Source organism: Xiphophorus hellerii, chromosome 6, assembly GCF_003331165.1.
Source record: "Xiphophorus hellerii strain 12219 chromosome 6, Xiphophorus_hellerii-4.1, whole genome shotgun sequence".
NCBI classification, from domain to species: Eukaryota; Metazoa; Chordata; class Actinopteri; order Cyprinodontiformes; family Poeciliidae; genus Xiphophorus; species Xiphophorus hellerii.
In genome coordinates, this window is record NC_045677.1 from 15,853,953 (window position 1) to 15,868,009 (window position 14,057).

General features: G+C 38.0%; 1 protein-coding gene across 3 annotated transcripts in view; it reads left to right on the forward strand.

Moving 5' to 3' along the window:
* The first annotated feature begins 324 nt into the window (after positions 1-324).
* The window catches only part of LOC116721298 (laminin subunit alpha-3), a 73,296-nt gene continuing 59,563 nt past the window's right edge, over positions 325-14,057 (forward strand). For 2 of the 3 annotated variants that reach the window (XM_032564924.1, XM_032564926.1), the window contains exons 1-2: positions 325-893; positions 1,295-1,447. In XM_032564924.1, coding sequence (XP_032420815.1) covers positions 621-893; positions 1,295-1,447 — 426 coding nt within the window. In that variant the 5' untranslated portion in view covers positions 325-620. The remainder of the gene's footprint in view (positions 894-1,294; positions 1,448-14,057) is intronic. The other variant, XM_032564927.1, reaches the window with a different exon arrangement.

Sequence of the window (14,057 nt, forward strand, 5' to 3'; positions counted from 1 at the left end):
ATCTATCTATCTATCTATCTATCTATCTATCTATCTATCTATCTATCTATCTATCTATCTATCTATCTATCTATCTATCTATCTATCTATCTATCTATCTATCAAATGACATTAATTCCGATGATAAAAGAAACTTTTGAGTTGAAGTGCTGCCTAATAATCTACACCAATAGGCAAGCATAAGAACAAATGAAGGTACGCTTGTTATTCAGGAGCCATAAGAAAACAGAAACACGTGTCTCTGATGAGGGAGTGAAGGCAGTGCTAATTGTGCTGACAGACCTTTGGCCCCAGCTCGCTCACGGCGCACCGAGGAGTTCAGCTCGTACAGCCTGACACCTGAGAGCTCTGCCGCAGCGACACGCTTCACTTTATTTCGGAACAAGGAAAACTCGCCTCGTTTCTTTTGCGGATATGCGCCGGAAAAGAGGGCACACCTCCAGGAGCGGGACATAAACTTCAGCCATTGTCAGCTTCTAAAATTAGCGAAGACGCAGATCCACTGAAATATCTTCTCTCGAGTAAAAAAAAAAAAGGAATACATTTCATGGACAACTCCAGATGACGAGAGCTCCTCCACTCAGGCGGCGGGTTGGGTTCAGCATCTACAAGGATCTCTGATGGAGAACACTCCGCGGCGGAGGATAGGAGCTCATCTCCGGGCTGTGCTGCTCTTGACCTTTTGGACAACACTTCTCAGGGACGCGGACGGCCAAGAAATTTTTAATGACTTGACGGGGTTCAGTTTGAATCCGCCGTACTTCAACCTCGCAGAGGGCTCCAGAATATCTGCAACAGCAACCTGCGGCCAGGATGAAACTGGCGCACCGAGAGTTGATTTGTACTGCAAGCTTGTCGGAGGACCAGTAGGTCTCCCTACTCAAAATATACAGGTAAGGGAACAAAAATAACTCTGCAGATCTATGTGTAGTGTTTGTTTTTGTCAAATTACTCAAACAAATAAACACCTTAATATTATGATTACTAGTATTATTATTATTATTGCTCAATTCAAATTGTAAAGACAAGCATGGTAGCCTTTATTACACCCCAGGGAGCATTTGTAGCTTTTCCTTGCCCGGACCAACTTGTACAACTGCCAGAAATACTTTTACACTATAGTTTCCCACATTTCCTAGAGGAAGTCTCTTTCAGCAGATCTCCAGAGTTCTCACAGGAATTCCATTCCTAGGAATTCCTGATATACATGATTAATACTCTCCACCTCATTTGTGAAGTTGATGTGTTGGCTTTTCCTGGGCCTTAAATGACAAAAAAAAAAATGTGTTCTCAGGGTCAGTTTTGTGACTACTGCAACTCTTTGGATCCAAACAAAGCCCACCCGGTGACCAGTGCAATTGATGGGACAGAGCGGTGGTGGCAGAGCCCGCCTCTCTCCAGGGGAATGGTCTACAATGAAGTAAATGTTACCCTGGACCTTGGGCAGGTAAGATTATCATGTGCACAATCATTTGTTTTTTTAGCTGTGTCCTGCTGTGTGTGGATAATAACAGGGGTGGACAAGTCTACATGCTTGTTGGACTTTTCAGCACTGTAGAAAATAGGATCTGTAGCATCTGTGCAAAGCAGCTTTACTTGCATCTATCCAGCTGAATGGATATTTGCAGTGTTTTTGTTTCCGTTTCCCAGTTCCCTCTTTGTTTTATGCAGATTGATTCATAGTGTTTGTACTTCAGGTATTCCCTCAGGTGTTACATGATTATGTTTTCAGTCTGAGCTTCACCACCTCAGCAAGCAGTAATCATGCTTTACGGCTGGATTCCTGCCAGGAATCAGATTCATGCCCCTTTGGCTGGAGAATTTGCCTCCATCACAACCCGTGTCTCTGACAGGAGGTTGGCTAGGAGCCCGTAAAACTGCCCCCTCACCCTCGCTTATTTGCTGTGAGGAAAGAAAGGATTGCTGTCTCTGGATTAGAAATCAGAAGCATGCAGACTCGGATTTCAGATGTGCAGGTGGACAAGGGAGCATTGACTGGTTTTGGACAAGCCGCAAAGACGCCCCCCTCTACACCTTTGGCTTCCCTGTGGACACCGTGTCTGACAATGGGTGCGGGCTTTTCTGTCTTCTGCTTTTAGCCAGCATGAGCTGTGCTTAAACCCTGCGCTGCTAAATATAGTGTGCCCTGACAAAAGGATGGACACATGCAGGGCCTTTGGAGATGTCTGACTTTAATACGTGGTAATGCTCAGTTTATTTGGGAGCAGGGAAAGCAACATTACTGCATTATAGTGTGCTAAAAAAAGAGTGTGACTAGATCTGTGATTGTGACTACCTCCTGCACAACACTCACCCCGTCATTGATCATAACCAAACAAAATATATAATTAACACTTTTTAAATGCATTGAGCAAGACTCATATTGCCACCTATTCTGTTATATTGTTCAAATGTTGTGAGAAGAAAAAACAATCATTGGTTGAAACATCAGAACTGGAAGATATTTGTTAATGTCAAAGTTGATTTAAAGTAGGCAGGATGTATCCCAGTGTCTTAATGAACAGGCTTCTGAATTCTTCAGTGTCTTACCACATTTTTATTGTGTCACAACCACAGGTGTCAATGTATTTTATTGGGATTTTACTGCATGTGCTACATTAGGATCATTAGCATCATCCATCTCCCACTTAACCCTGACTGGTTTCACTGTACCCGTTGAAGAAGAACATCCCCACATTATCCCCAATACATGACACGGAGGGCATGGTGTGTTCAGGGTGATGTACAATGTTAGTTTTCCACCACATGCCACACATACTGTTTGGCATGTAGTTAATTTTTGGCCTGTTCTTATGGCTTTCTTCCTTCAAAGGCTTTTTTGCAACCACTCTTTTCCTAAAGACCAGATGAAGTGTTCAGTTCATAGTTGTCTTGTTAATAGTCTTCCGCCTGAACTTTGAGTCGATTTTCACTTTCTCTGGCTGTTTCTATGATTAATATTCTCCTTATTCCAGCTCGTCAGTCCAGGTGGGCAGTGATGCCTTGGTGCGTTTGCAGTTTTGCTATACTTTCTACATTTTTAGATGAAGATTTGAGCTGACTTTCATAATAAAGTAATACTAAAGTAAGACTTCTCCACATTTTATACCTATCCCCTCTAATGTGTTCCTTGGTCTTCATGATGTGGTGCATTTACGGTTTCAACTGGACTTAATAAGATTAAACTATGTACATATAATTATCTCCTTATAAGGTGATTTCTGGAGGCAATTCATTACACTGGGTTTTATTTAGCGGTAGAAGAGTAAAACATGCTGAGCACTGATGCATTTTTTAGATTTTCATTTGTAAGCCATTTGGATAACAATGTTTAACTTTTACTTCAACTTCAAAATTATGTATGTGTTGGTCTATCGCATAAAATCCCACTAGAACACATTGGAGTCTACAGTTCTTTGTGACAAAACTTTGAATATTCAGTAATTTACGTGGAGGCTTAACTACCCTTTCCACTGGCTCACATGTTATCTAAGAAAGCTGTCAAATGTCTGTCTGTCCTCCGTGGTTCTTTGATAGCTTTGTAAATTCTTTTGAAACCCACAGGATAAATGATGTGGTTAATGAAAATGTGTGGGCCAGACAGACCTGAATAGGTGCTGTGGTTTCCTTTCAAGATAAATGCAGGTGGCTGTTCAGCTGGTCTCTGTATAGCTCCAAGCAGATATGTAAGATGGTGGTAGAGACCATGTTTATGTTAAAATGTATGCGGTTCAAAGAAAGGTGTTGTTTTTTTTTTGACAATGTTGTTTCCGGTTTCTTTGTTTCAAAATAGGTTGTTGGAAGCACATTCTGCCAAAATTACAGCTGAAATACTCTTATCCAAATCTAAACTCAGTAGATTTTTTTATAATGAATTTACACAAGTATGACATATTTGTTTGTGAGAACCCCTTGAATATCCCAGTTATGCTGGTATGGATTGCTCTGAAATACTATTCAAGTGTGTACTTACATCGCTGATCCTGATCGTAGAACTTGTCCTGAGTTACCTCATGGAGCTTCAAGGGAAAAAAGGGTAAAACGTTTGGACAGTTGCCTTGTAATAATCTGACAGATATTAATGTTCTTACTTTTACTAACTGATATTTGTGCCCTGTAATGCTGCCTGCAGGTCTGAAATTCCTCTCATATCGTCGAACATTTAATCTATGGCCTTAGCATAAAGTTTCTGTTACCAAACCTCTGGAATATCAAATAAATGGCTGAGTGTTGGTGATAAGAATTTTACAGCAATCTCATGATTTACATATGGAGATACTGTATTTTTTTCTGTTTTACTCCAGCAAATGTGCACATTTAAAGGTTTGCATTTTTTTTGTCAGCATCTGCTAAGGATTGTCCTTAGCAAACACAATTGGCATAATTATTTGGTAACTCTACCACAGACTCCTTTTTTTCTAATGTGATTTGAAAAATGTTGGAAGCATAAGTGAATTTAGTTAGAAATGTTGGCATGTTGAATATAAAAATTTTAAATGTTACATTGCAAGGTTTCCCCCAGAAAACCTGCCAAGCCCGGTGGTTGGGGCTTAGGGCAGTCATTCATCCAGCGGCCCGTTGTGTTTTTGAGTTTAAAGTTTTTTAAAGTTGACAGGAAATCTGAAAATATTCCTCGATAATTATGTGTTATTGAAAGGTTGGAAGATTAATACCTGACCACCAACTATAAAGTCTTAAAAATGCATACATTTTAAAAAGGCTAAATAAATAAGCAATGCTTAGCCTGGTGGGGTCACAAGTAAAACCTGGTGGCCTGACAGGCTTATAATACACTGGAGGAAAATTCCAATACCTCAGGCTGAAATATGGCCACAGGAGCAGCTTAAAAGACAAAAGCAAATACTTAGTGTAAGACAAAGAACTCTGTCAAGTATCAGTTGAATTTAGTGGTAAATGTTTCGAGCTGCTCTGCTAAACACCACTGTAAAGAAAAATCTGCCTTCACTCAGAGAACGTACAGTATATACTGTGTTTGCTACTGGCTTTCTGTTTGTCAGATAAAATTTAGTTAATGATTATTTGCTTGTAAATATGAATGAGTTGACTGTGGTGTAAAATTAGTCAGCACCATAAAAATGAGTTGTTCAAGCACATTGATCTTTACTTCGTCAGTAACTGAGGATAATAATTCAAGAACTCACAGCACAAACTGCTGTTGGATGACAGGAAACCAATCTGGGAATGACAGATTGGTTTAAGCATGTTAAATACAACTATGAAAACAAAGTCATTGACTAGGATAACTACCACTAGCTTTAAAAGTTACAACAATGTACATTTCTGCTTTTTGTCCTTTGCACTGCAGCAACATTTTTACAGTCAGAGCCTTCAGAACTGTGTGTGAGAAAGATAGTTATTTTTATTAAATTATCTCTAAGAATTATATGTGGGGTAACCATATTGGATTATTTAGTCTGGGCTGGTGAGAAAATATTGACTTTTACGTGTTCTTACCTAAACATTTTTCCAACTTTGAACTTGGAAATTTCTACTTTTGAGTAAAAACAGGACACATAATTATTCTATATCCATCAACCAAAATGTGTGCACTGATAGCATTTGGAATATGTGGTTTTCAGTATGGAGGTAGTTGTTAAAAAAAAAAGCTAGAGAAAACTGGGTAAAACCATTTTTGCATTTTTGATTTACAAAGCTATATATAAAATTAAAATGTCTCTAAAAAGTAATGTTAACTTTTCAAACCCAGCTTAGAATATTTTTCTGTGCCATAGTAAGTTCCTCCTGTGACAGGATCCATCTTTTAACTTCCTTCAGTTTGAATGGTTCTTTATAAATGTCAATGTGAGCATGCAAGCTGCTCCCTGTTTGTGCCTTCTTGCCCTTTGACCTATGACCCATGACAAATCCCTTCTTCAATCTGGAAGTGACCTCTGTGGTCCTCAGTCTGCACATTGTAGAGGAAATTGCAGCAACTTATCAAACTTCATTGAAAAGTATTGTTGTGGAGGTATGTTGGGCAGCTTCTGAAAAGCTAACATTTCTACTTTTCTTACTACTACTGAGTGTACATGCAGTAGGAAATGACTTTGTGTTTTATCTGGCACAGACATAAAGACACACAACTTCTGTCTTCTTTCTCTGACCTAAAAAGAAATTATTTTTTTCTTTTATTTAAAAAGCCCCATTCAGAAAAAAGAAGTTCACAAACAGCAGGATTTCATTACCGATATATATTTCCCACATCTAAAGATGGTTAACAGATATCAGTGCAGCATTTAATAAGTTCATTGCACAGGCATCAAACCGCCTGGTCCTATTCCTGGAAAATTTAGCACTTGTTAAACTATTTACAGGGCACAGTAGGTAAGCCATTGTTCTACTAAACATTTACACCCTGTTTCAGACTGCCAGTCGCTCACTCAGTTTTTGTTTTTTTTATTCTTGGGAATGTATTTTAGGAGCCATGACCACACGTGCTTATCTGCCTGAGTGAACCCAGAGTAGACCATGTGAGACAAACATACCAGGGCTCGCTGCTGTATGTCTCCTTTTTGATGAGTTTAAACTGATTGGTTTCACCGAATGAAAGCAGAAGACTGACTGAAAATGTGGTATTGAAACTTGTTGATTCAGGTTCATTGGGTTGTACTGGTGTTTCATTTTGAAGGTAAAAGATGAACTTTATTTTGAAGTTCACTGTGACCGTTTTATTGGCTCTAAACTTTGGCTAGATTCCAAAATATAATTTCTTTTTATGATTTGCTAATTATTTGTTATAAAAATTGACCGTGGTAAGGTTGGTTCAACTTTAGAGGATGTAAATATTGTAAAGTCTCTGATTGGATTGTGTAATAAACTTTGAGGGGAATTCTGAAATCCAGGTTAGTCAAACAAACTTGGCCCTTTTCACAACTCTGCAATCTCCACGCCACAAAGCTTTCAAAAACTCAATTTTCGAGACATTCCCCAGGAACCTAATCCTCTCTCTCAGGGGTGCACCTCCCACCAAATTTGGTTTGAATGTTTTATTTGCGGCTGTCGCCCCCTTTTGTGCTTAGAATCCTCCAAGGCAGGTTTTGTGTGACAAACCTTTCTGTGCTCTCTTGCTGTCACAAAGCTTTGGTTCTCATAAAGCCTCATTGAAAATGACCTGGCCCTCTCTTTTCACAGGATAAATGGGTAGAAATAGAAAGGTGGTGTAATTTTGTGGGGATAAAGTGGCAGAACAAAAAACAATTATGAGCACATACAAGCAGGATAAAAAAGATGGCACATTATTTGCATCACTCCTAAAGTTGTAAGTATTAGATAACAGGGATAGTTTTGTTTTAACAAAGATAGCTAAAACAAGACAAAACAATAATTATCTAACGTATGTTTATTGAAATAAAGAATAATAATAAAAAAATGGAGTGGGCCTTTCAATAAGCATGAGGTCCTGATGTGTTGTGTACATATGTGCTGTTACTACAACTGCAATAACATTCTGGTTTTCCAATGTGATATTTCTAATTTTGAAATGGCATCAGTAAATGTGTGCTGCAAGCTGAATGAGACAAGATGCTCTACGTTCTCTGACCCACAGCTTACTGGCGTCAGCATCGCTAAGCAGGAAACAGTGGGTGAGGTACAATTTCAGCACAATCATTAGTGTTTGCACCACTTGAGTGCTTGTTTTTACTGAAATGCCCAGCAAATCCCAAAATATGTTTATTTCTTGTAGTTGACATAGATCAGTGCACTGGAATTCACTTGAAGGTCCAGACTACCTACCTACCTGAGCCAAAAGCATGAGAGCCTGAGCCAAAAACAAGCGATTTACTGTCGAAAATCCAGTCAGTCTTGCCATAGACATGTGATTTGTTGCAAGGATTTGCAGGTACAGTGCAGCTGGCTCAGCCCAGCGACCAAATTGGCTGTTAGACATATTGTTGCAGTGACGATTGAGGTGATGTAAGTCACTGTGTTTAGTGGGGCAGCCTGAAGGGGAGGGCGCAGTAGATATTTACTGCTCCCCCTGAACAGCCACTGTGTGTGTTTACCATTTGCAGCCTGGACTGAAGAGCGCCTCACGTTTGTCTGTTAGACTGAGGCTCCACCTAAATCTGGAGCTGCGGTGTGGAAAAGTTTGTGGAGGTTAATGTGGGATCTTTTCACCTTTTCAAGGCCTTTGCCATCAATTGGTACATGGCCATGCTAATCACTGGTCACAGGTCTTCTGACGCAGTCATTGATGCAATGGGAAATGTTAGGAGAACAGCCATTTTCCTAGACCTATTTGACAAAGGTGTATCTTAAATAGCACACTCTTATCAAGCTGTAAGCTTAGGTAACTTGAAAATAATGTATTTCACATATTAAAGAACTTAAAGAGAATTTTGCTAACCAAGAATTTATTAATAAATGTAGTTATTGACACCTGTTCTATATATTAATTTGCATGGCTTTGTATACATCACACCATTTACTTATAAAGCATTTAGCACAAAGGAACAATGAAGTGCAAGTTCTTGAGCAGCTGCAGGATAAAGCTTTTAAAAGAAAAGTGCAAACAAGTAGAAACATGAGTGATCATTATGTGTCTGTAACACCTACATGCATTTCTCTTGTAACTTTTAGCCAACTGTTCTGCTGTTACCACATAAATTCTGTCATGGAGACAGAGAAAATATACCAGACACCCTCCCCCCTTCTCCCTACTTTGCCCCACCTGTTCTAGGCAGACAAACAGTTGTACATTGCATTGTTGCAAAGTGGGGGGGTGTGGGGTAGAGGCCACGGGGTGGAGGGATATGTTGGGTGTGCTTCCACTCCACCCCACCACAGAATGTTCTGTCTGCAAGACTGATTCACTCCAGAGAAATTGATGCCACTTCTCCTCTTATATGAGCTCTCTGATCTCTCATCAAGCTAGCTGAAGCTTTCTCACATTCTGTCTTGGAGCTGAACGACTCTTTGGTTTAATTGGATTTGCCATCAAGGGAATCACATCTTCATTTTTTTCTTTATTTTATTATTATTATTATTTTTTTTTTCAGTTTTAAAAATTGTATATTGAAAATCGCACACTACCATTCTAAGCCTTACAGGAGAGTTTTAAACAACCAAAATAAACCATAATGTGCCGAAAGTATGTGTGGCTGCTTATTGTTAAAATGGAAAAAAGGTGTAGTGAGCATCTTTACAATTAAGAGCATCGACGCAGAAAATGTGTTATGTGTAAGTTAAATCTCCCATGAAAACAATCTCTAAATTGGAAACACTTTTGCTTAAGGGTTTTGAGCAAAACTGGAATTTTAGATTTAAAGAAAAACTCAACTAAAACTTGGAAAAAAGAGAACACGTTGCAATTTATGCACTAGTTACTAAACATCGCTTGAGCATGAAGTAAACAACCAGCACTGAGTGTCACATTTATTGTTTGTGAGCGTGATATAAAGCATATGATGATGTCTGCAGATATTGTTAAATCAATAACTGCTTTTTCTAAACATTTCCTTGGCATGTTTCATCTGCTTTCATTAGCTTCATCTGGAACAGTTTCTTCTTGGTGTTTGAGCCAAATGACTGAGAGAACGTCTGACTGCAGCTGCTGCCTGATTATAAATCAGTATTTTAACTTCCATCACATGTTTAGCATTAGCCTGAAGAGATTATTTTAGGACCAAACAACAGAAAACTGACTACATATAGACTGTTAGAGTTGGAGTGTTGTGTCTTGCAGAAACACTGAATATCTTGGTAACATAAAGTAGACTATTTTACAAAGCAAAACAAACAAAAAGAAAAACCCATGCCAACACACATCAATGGACATCAGAGTAACATTTCTGATCAATACCAAAGCTAGAATTACAACATGTATCCCAATGTTGCAAGAATTTTACTGTTTTGAAACAAATTTTTTTGCTGGTGCTAAACATTGGACTCACTATAGAGCCAGTGTTGCCAGATTGGATAGGTTTTCACCTAACTAGGCTTCTTTTGAACTTGTCAAGCATTTAAAAAACAGCTATGGCTGAGATGTATAAATTTGGACTGCTTTTTGTTTGGTATTTATAGGATTCCATCAGAAGTTGCTATGGCTTTGTACTCATTTATTACTCATTTTATTATTATTTGTTAGCTATTCAAGCTTCTCACGAAACATTTTTCTTGGTGTCTTATTTTCTAGATAAATTACCATATAAATCTTCCCTTCATTAACTCAAATTTGAACTAGACTTCTTACTATGTTGTGCTTCAAAACCCAATTTTGGATTTCCAAATTGAACATCATCGCTTTTCACAGTCGGATGACTCTCCGGTGCTTTGTGCTCATTTTATCGCTTGTATATTTGACATATTTTCCCATTTCAGTCATGGAAATTAAAACAACTTGTAAACTACAACCATGAACAAAAATGAAAGGAAAAATTGTTAAAATGCCAAATAACTTTTCAAAAATGTTGAAAGATGTGTCAAATCTTGATGAAAAAATAACATTGTCTTCAAACACAAAAACCTGAACTGCAGTATATTGTATGTCATACAATTACAACAAAGTCATCAGAGGTATTGCAACTTTATTTGCAGCTCAACTGCAAATAAAGTTTATTTATTTTAATCTATGTAGATATATTTGCTAGTTGCATTTGATGCCAACAGCTTTTATGTATTAATTCAAGTCTTTATTGATGCATTAAAAAATCTCAAAAAAGACAAAAATAAATCCCTGGGTTAAGAAAGAGCATTCTTGATTCTTTCTCAAAAAGACATGGGGATGGGTTTAGTAATCTTGGGACAAAATACTTTTTCCTTTTCATAATATCATCAGATAATCAGAGAAATTATCTTTGTTTCCTTAGATGGCACTGCAGTGAAAGTAGACACAAGTACTTAGTGCATCCTCTTATGAGCATTGTGGAAGCTCTCCGAGTTAGTAATTTTTTCCATACGAGGTCTGCTCTGTTTAGAGCTACAGGAGGCTTGGAGCCTGTCCTGCGGGTCATGGTTCATGAGATTGGCTGCACCCTGGACAGGTCACCCATCAATCACAGGATCAACATAAGGACACAAGAGAAACAGCCATACATCCACGTACTCACTTGGAATCATCAATCAAACTAATTCACACAACTTTGGTGTGTAAAAGGAAACCAACACAAAAAACTCCCAATGACACAGAGGAACATGCTTTAACCAGAGACATGTAAGGCAACAGTCTTAACCAAACAATAAATAAATAAATACAAAAATCTGCTTGGGTTTTGTAGCTTAAGATTATTAGAACAGGGGTTTTGAATTTGTAGGAGAGCTAAACCCCCCTCAGAGCTAACTCTCCTGCCCAACTGCGTTATTGCTATTAGGGATAAGGTTAGGGCTACCCGAACCCTGTAAACTTTTTGCTGTTGCTATACTTGATGTTCCATGCATACATGTTTACCTGAAGATGTGGAGTTTACGTGGTTTAGATTTGTTATAGGAGCCCATGGTGCATGAACAGGCAAAACAATATACTTCATTTAAATTAGAAACATGTATTGAAGATATAAATAAATAAATATTTGATTTTTGCTGAGACATACAGACGGCATGGCTATTTTATTGATATTAATTGAGTATAATCTAAACACCACATCTTATCCAAATTTTGTTGCTGACTATGTCCATATGACTCTACTATGGTGTTTTAGAACAATGTCTTGCCTGTGTATGTTAAATGTTTTCCTGTTTCCACACTTCAACAACATGTATGGTAGGTAAATTGGTGATTCTTAATTGACCCTGGGAGGGATTGTGAGTGTATTTAGTTGTTTTGTCTCATGTGCTTTTGTGTTGCCTTTATAATCAACCAGCGTCCATGATGAGCCCCCCACCCCCATCTTTTGCTCATTGACTGCTGGGATAGTTCCCTCGGCCCAGTGACCCAGAATGAGACAAAACAGTTACAGAAAACAGACGAATGGATGTGTTGTTTTGTGTACATAATATCTCATAGTGCAATCAAAGGTTAGGTCACAGTCTTCCAGGCAGTACCTCTGATGACTTTGTTGTAATTGTTATGACTATTTTGCTATCTATGACACTGAGAATTTTTTGTCACAAACCATATCTGCACTGAATGCAATTTGTGTTGTTTGTACCTCTTGTGCTTTTCTGATTTGCAAAAGGTCATGCTTGAATAAACATGTTAAAATTATCCAGCTTGGTAAACTTTTGTCTAGACTTGTAATCCAGGACAGAGGCAAAGTTGTCCCAAACAACTAAAAACAGATAACATTTTGCTTTTGAGTTGTTGTGTTACATAATAAAAGCCTTTGTTTGGAGAAGAACAAAGAAAGATTTCTATTTTTTGCTGGAAAACAATGGAGGAAAAAGTTAAAATGACATGTTGGTATTTATATTTTTACTGTTTAAATGAAAAGCAATTACTTGCAGGGAAGTTTTTTCCAAGATTATAATAATAATTTCTTCAAAGTTTTTAACACTCTCGACTTTGTTTTCATAACTTAGGGATTAATTGTGTCTTCCGTTCTATTTTTTTTTCTTGTGTGAGCAAGAAAAAAAACCTTTTGTTATTAGACAAAAGCTAATAACAAAAGCTTTTGTTATTATACCTGCCTTTTCATAATAGAGTAAAAACTAGTTGTTGCATAAACTATTGTCTTAACGATGGATTTTAAAATTTCATATTTGGATTATGTTATAGCTGATCATTTTGTTCAAAATAAATAGATTACACTGCCTTTCAAAACCATTCATATCATTTAAACCTTTCTTATATTTTGTCATGTCACTTTCATAAACTTCACTATATTTTGGTGATATGTTTGTATAATAGATGAACATATTTAGCCTCCTGAACCTACGCATTACAGCTTTAATTACAGCTGGCAATCTTTTGTGGTATGTCTTTCCCAGCTTGTATACTTAGACAGAACAGAAAGAACAGAAATTTCTGTTCTTTCTTCTTTGCAGAGTCACTCTAGCACAGTCAGCTTGGATCAGGGGTCGGGTTTACAAAATATTTTTCATATTTGACAGTTTTTTTATTAAACGACGAAAAGATCTGAAGGCCATATGTCACTTTCACAAGTTATAGATTAGGCTTGTGGTAAACCCTAAATTGAACTTCTTGTAGTATTTATTCAACCAAGGTGTTGCTTTTATCACTCCTCTATTAAGAGTCAGATTTCTTAGGTGTACAATTAGCAGCTTGTCCATCTGGGCTGCAGATCAGTGCAGGTCCTCCATTATCATGGGCTTTTGACTGCTTCGCTGATTAAAGCACAAAAGATTGAATTACACACTTTTGGAAGCCATTTATCTAATCAGGGGATATCTGTGGACAGTTGAGTTCACTGCATTTTCCCTTCATTTCATTCGGTGGTGTCATTATAAAAGGGGCTGAATACAAATGCATTTCTAGTAAACATATTAACGAGGCAGAAATGACTGGATCAAAGTAAGTAAGACAAAGGTAATGCAAGGTCTCGTTGTTTAGATCCAGCTTTTCCTTTGCTCCTCCAATAAGTTAGGGGGAAGCTGGAGGTCATATGACTTGTCAGATTTGACACATCACTCGGACTGAATATCTGTCAGAAGTTAATTTTCTGCTTTATATTTGACGATTCATTCACAGGAGAAAATGTTGAGGGTTAGCGGAGTTATTGAGTGGTGGATTTGTGTGTGCGTTTGTGCGCGTGTTGTGTATCAAATTTAAATTTCACATTACTATGAATGAAATGTGGAAGGAAAATGTTAATGTAGAGTTTTAAAAATGGTGTTTGGTCTTGTGGGACACTGATGGCTCTCTTGTCCTTAACATGCAAGGAGAAGTCTTCAGACCCCTTACATGAAGTAATGTGGCACAAGAAGGTCAAGAATTTAAGAAGCATGACTAAAGGCGAGGAAGGCCGTCTACGGCTGGCACAGCTAACCCCCTGATCTTTTTTCATGCTAAACCTCTTTGTGCAACACTCACAGCCAGAGCTGCTGTGGATGCTGGGTAACAGGGGCTCAGCTCAAGTGTTTTCCAAGTCTATTAGCCACGAACTTGTCAGTGTGTTTAAAGTCTTGTATGACAATGGAAT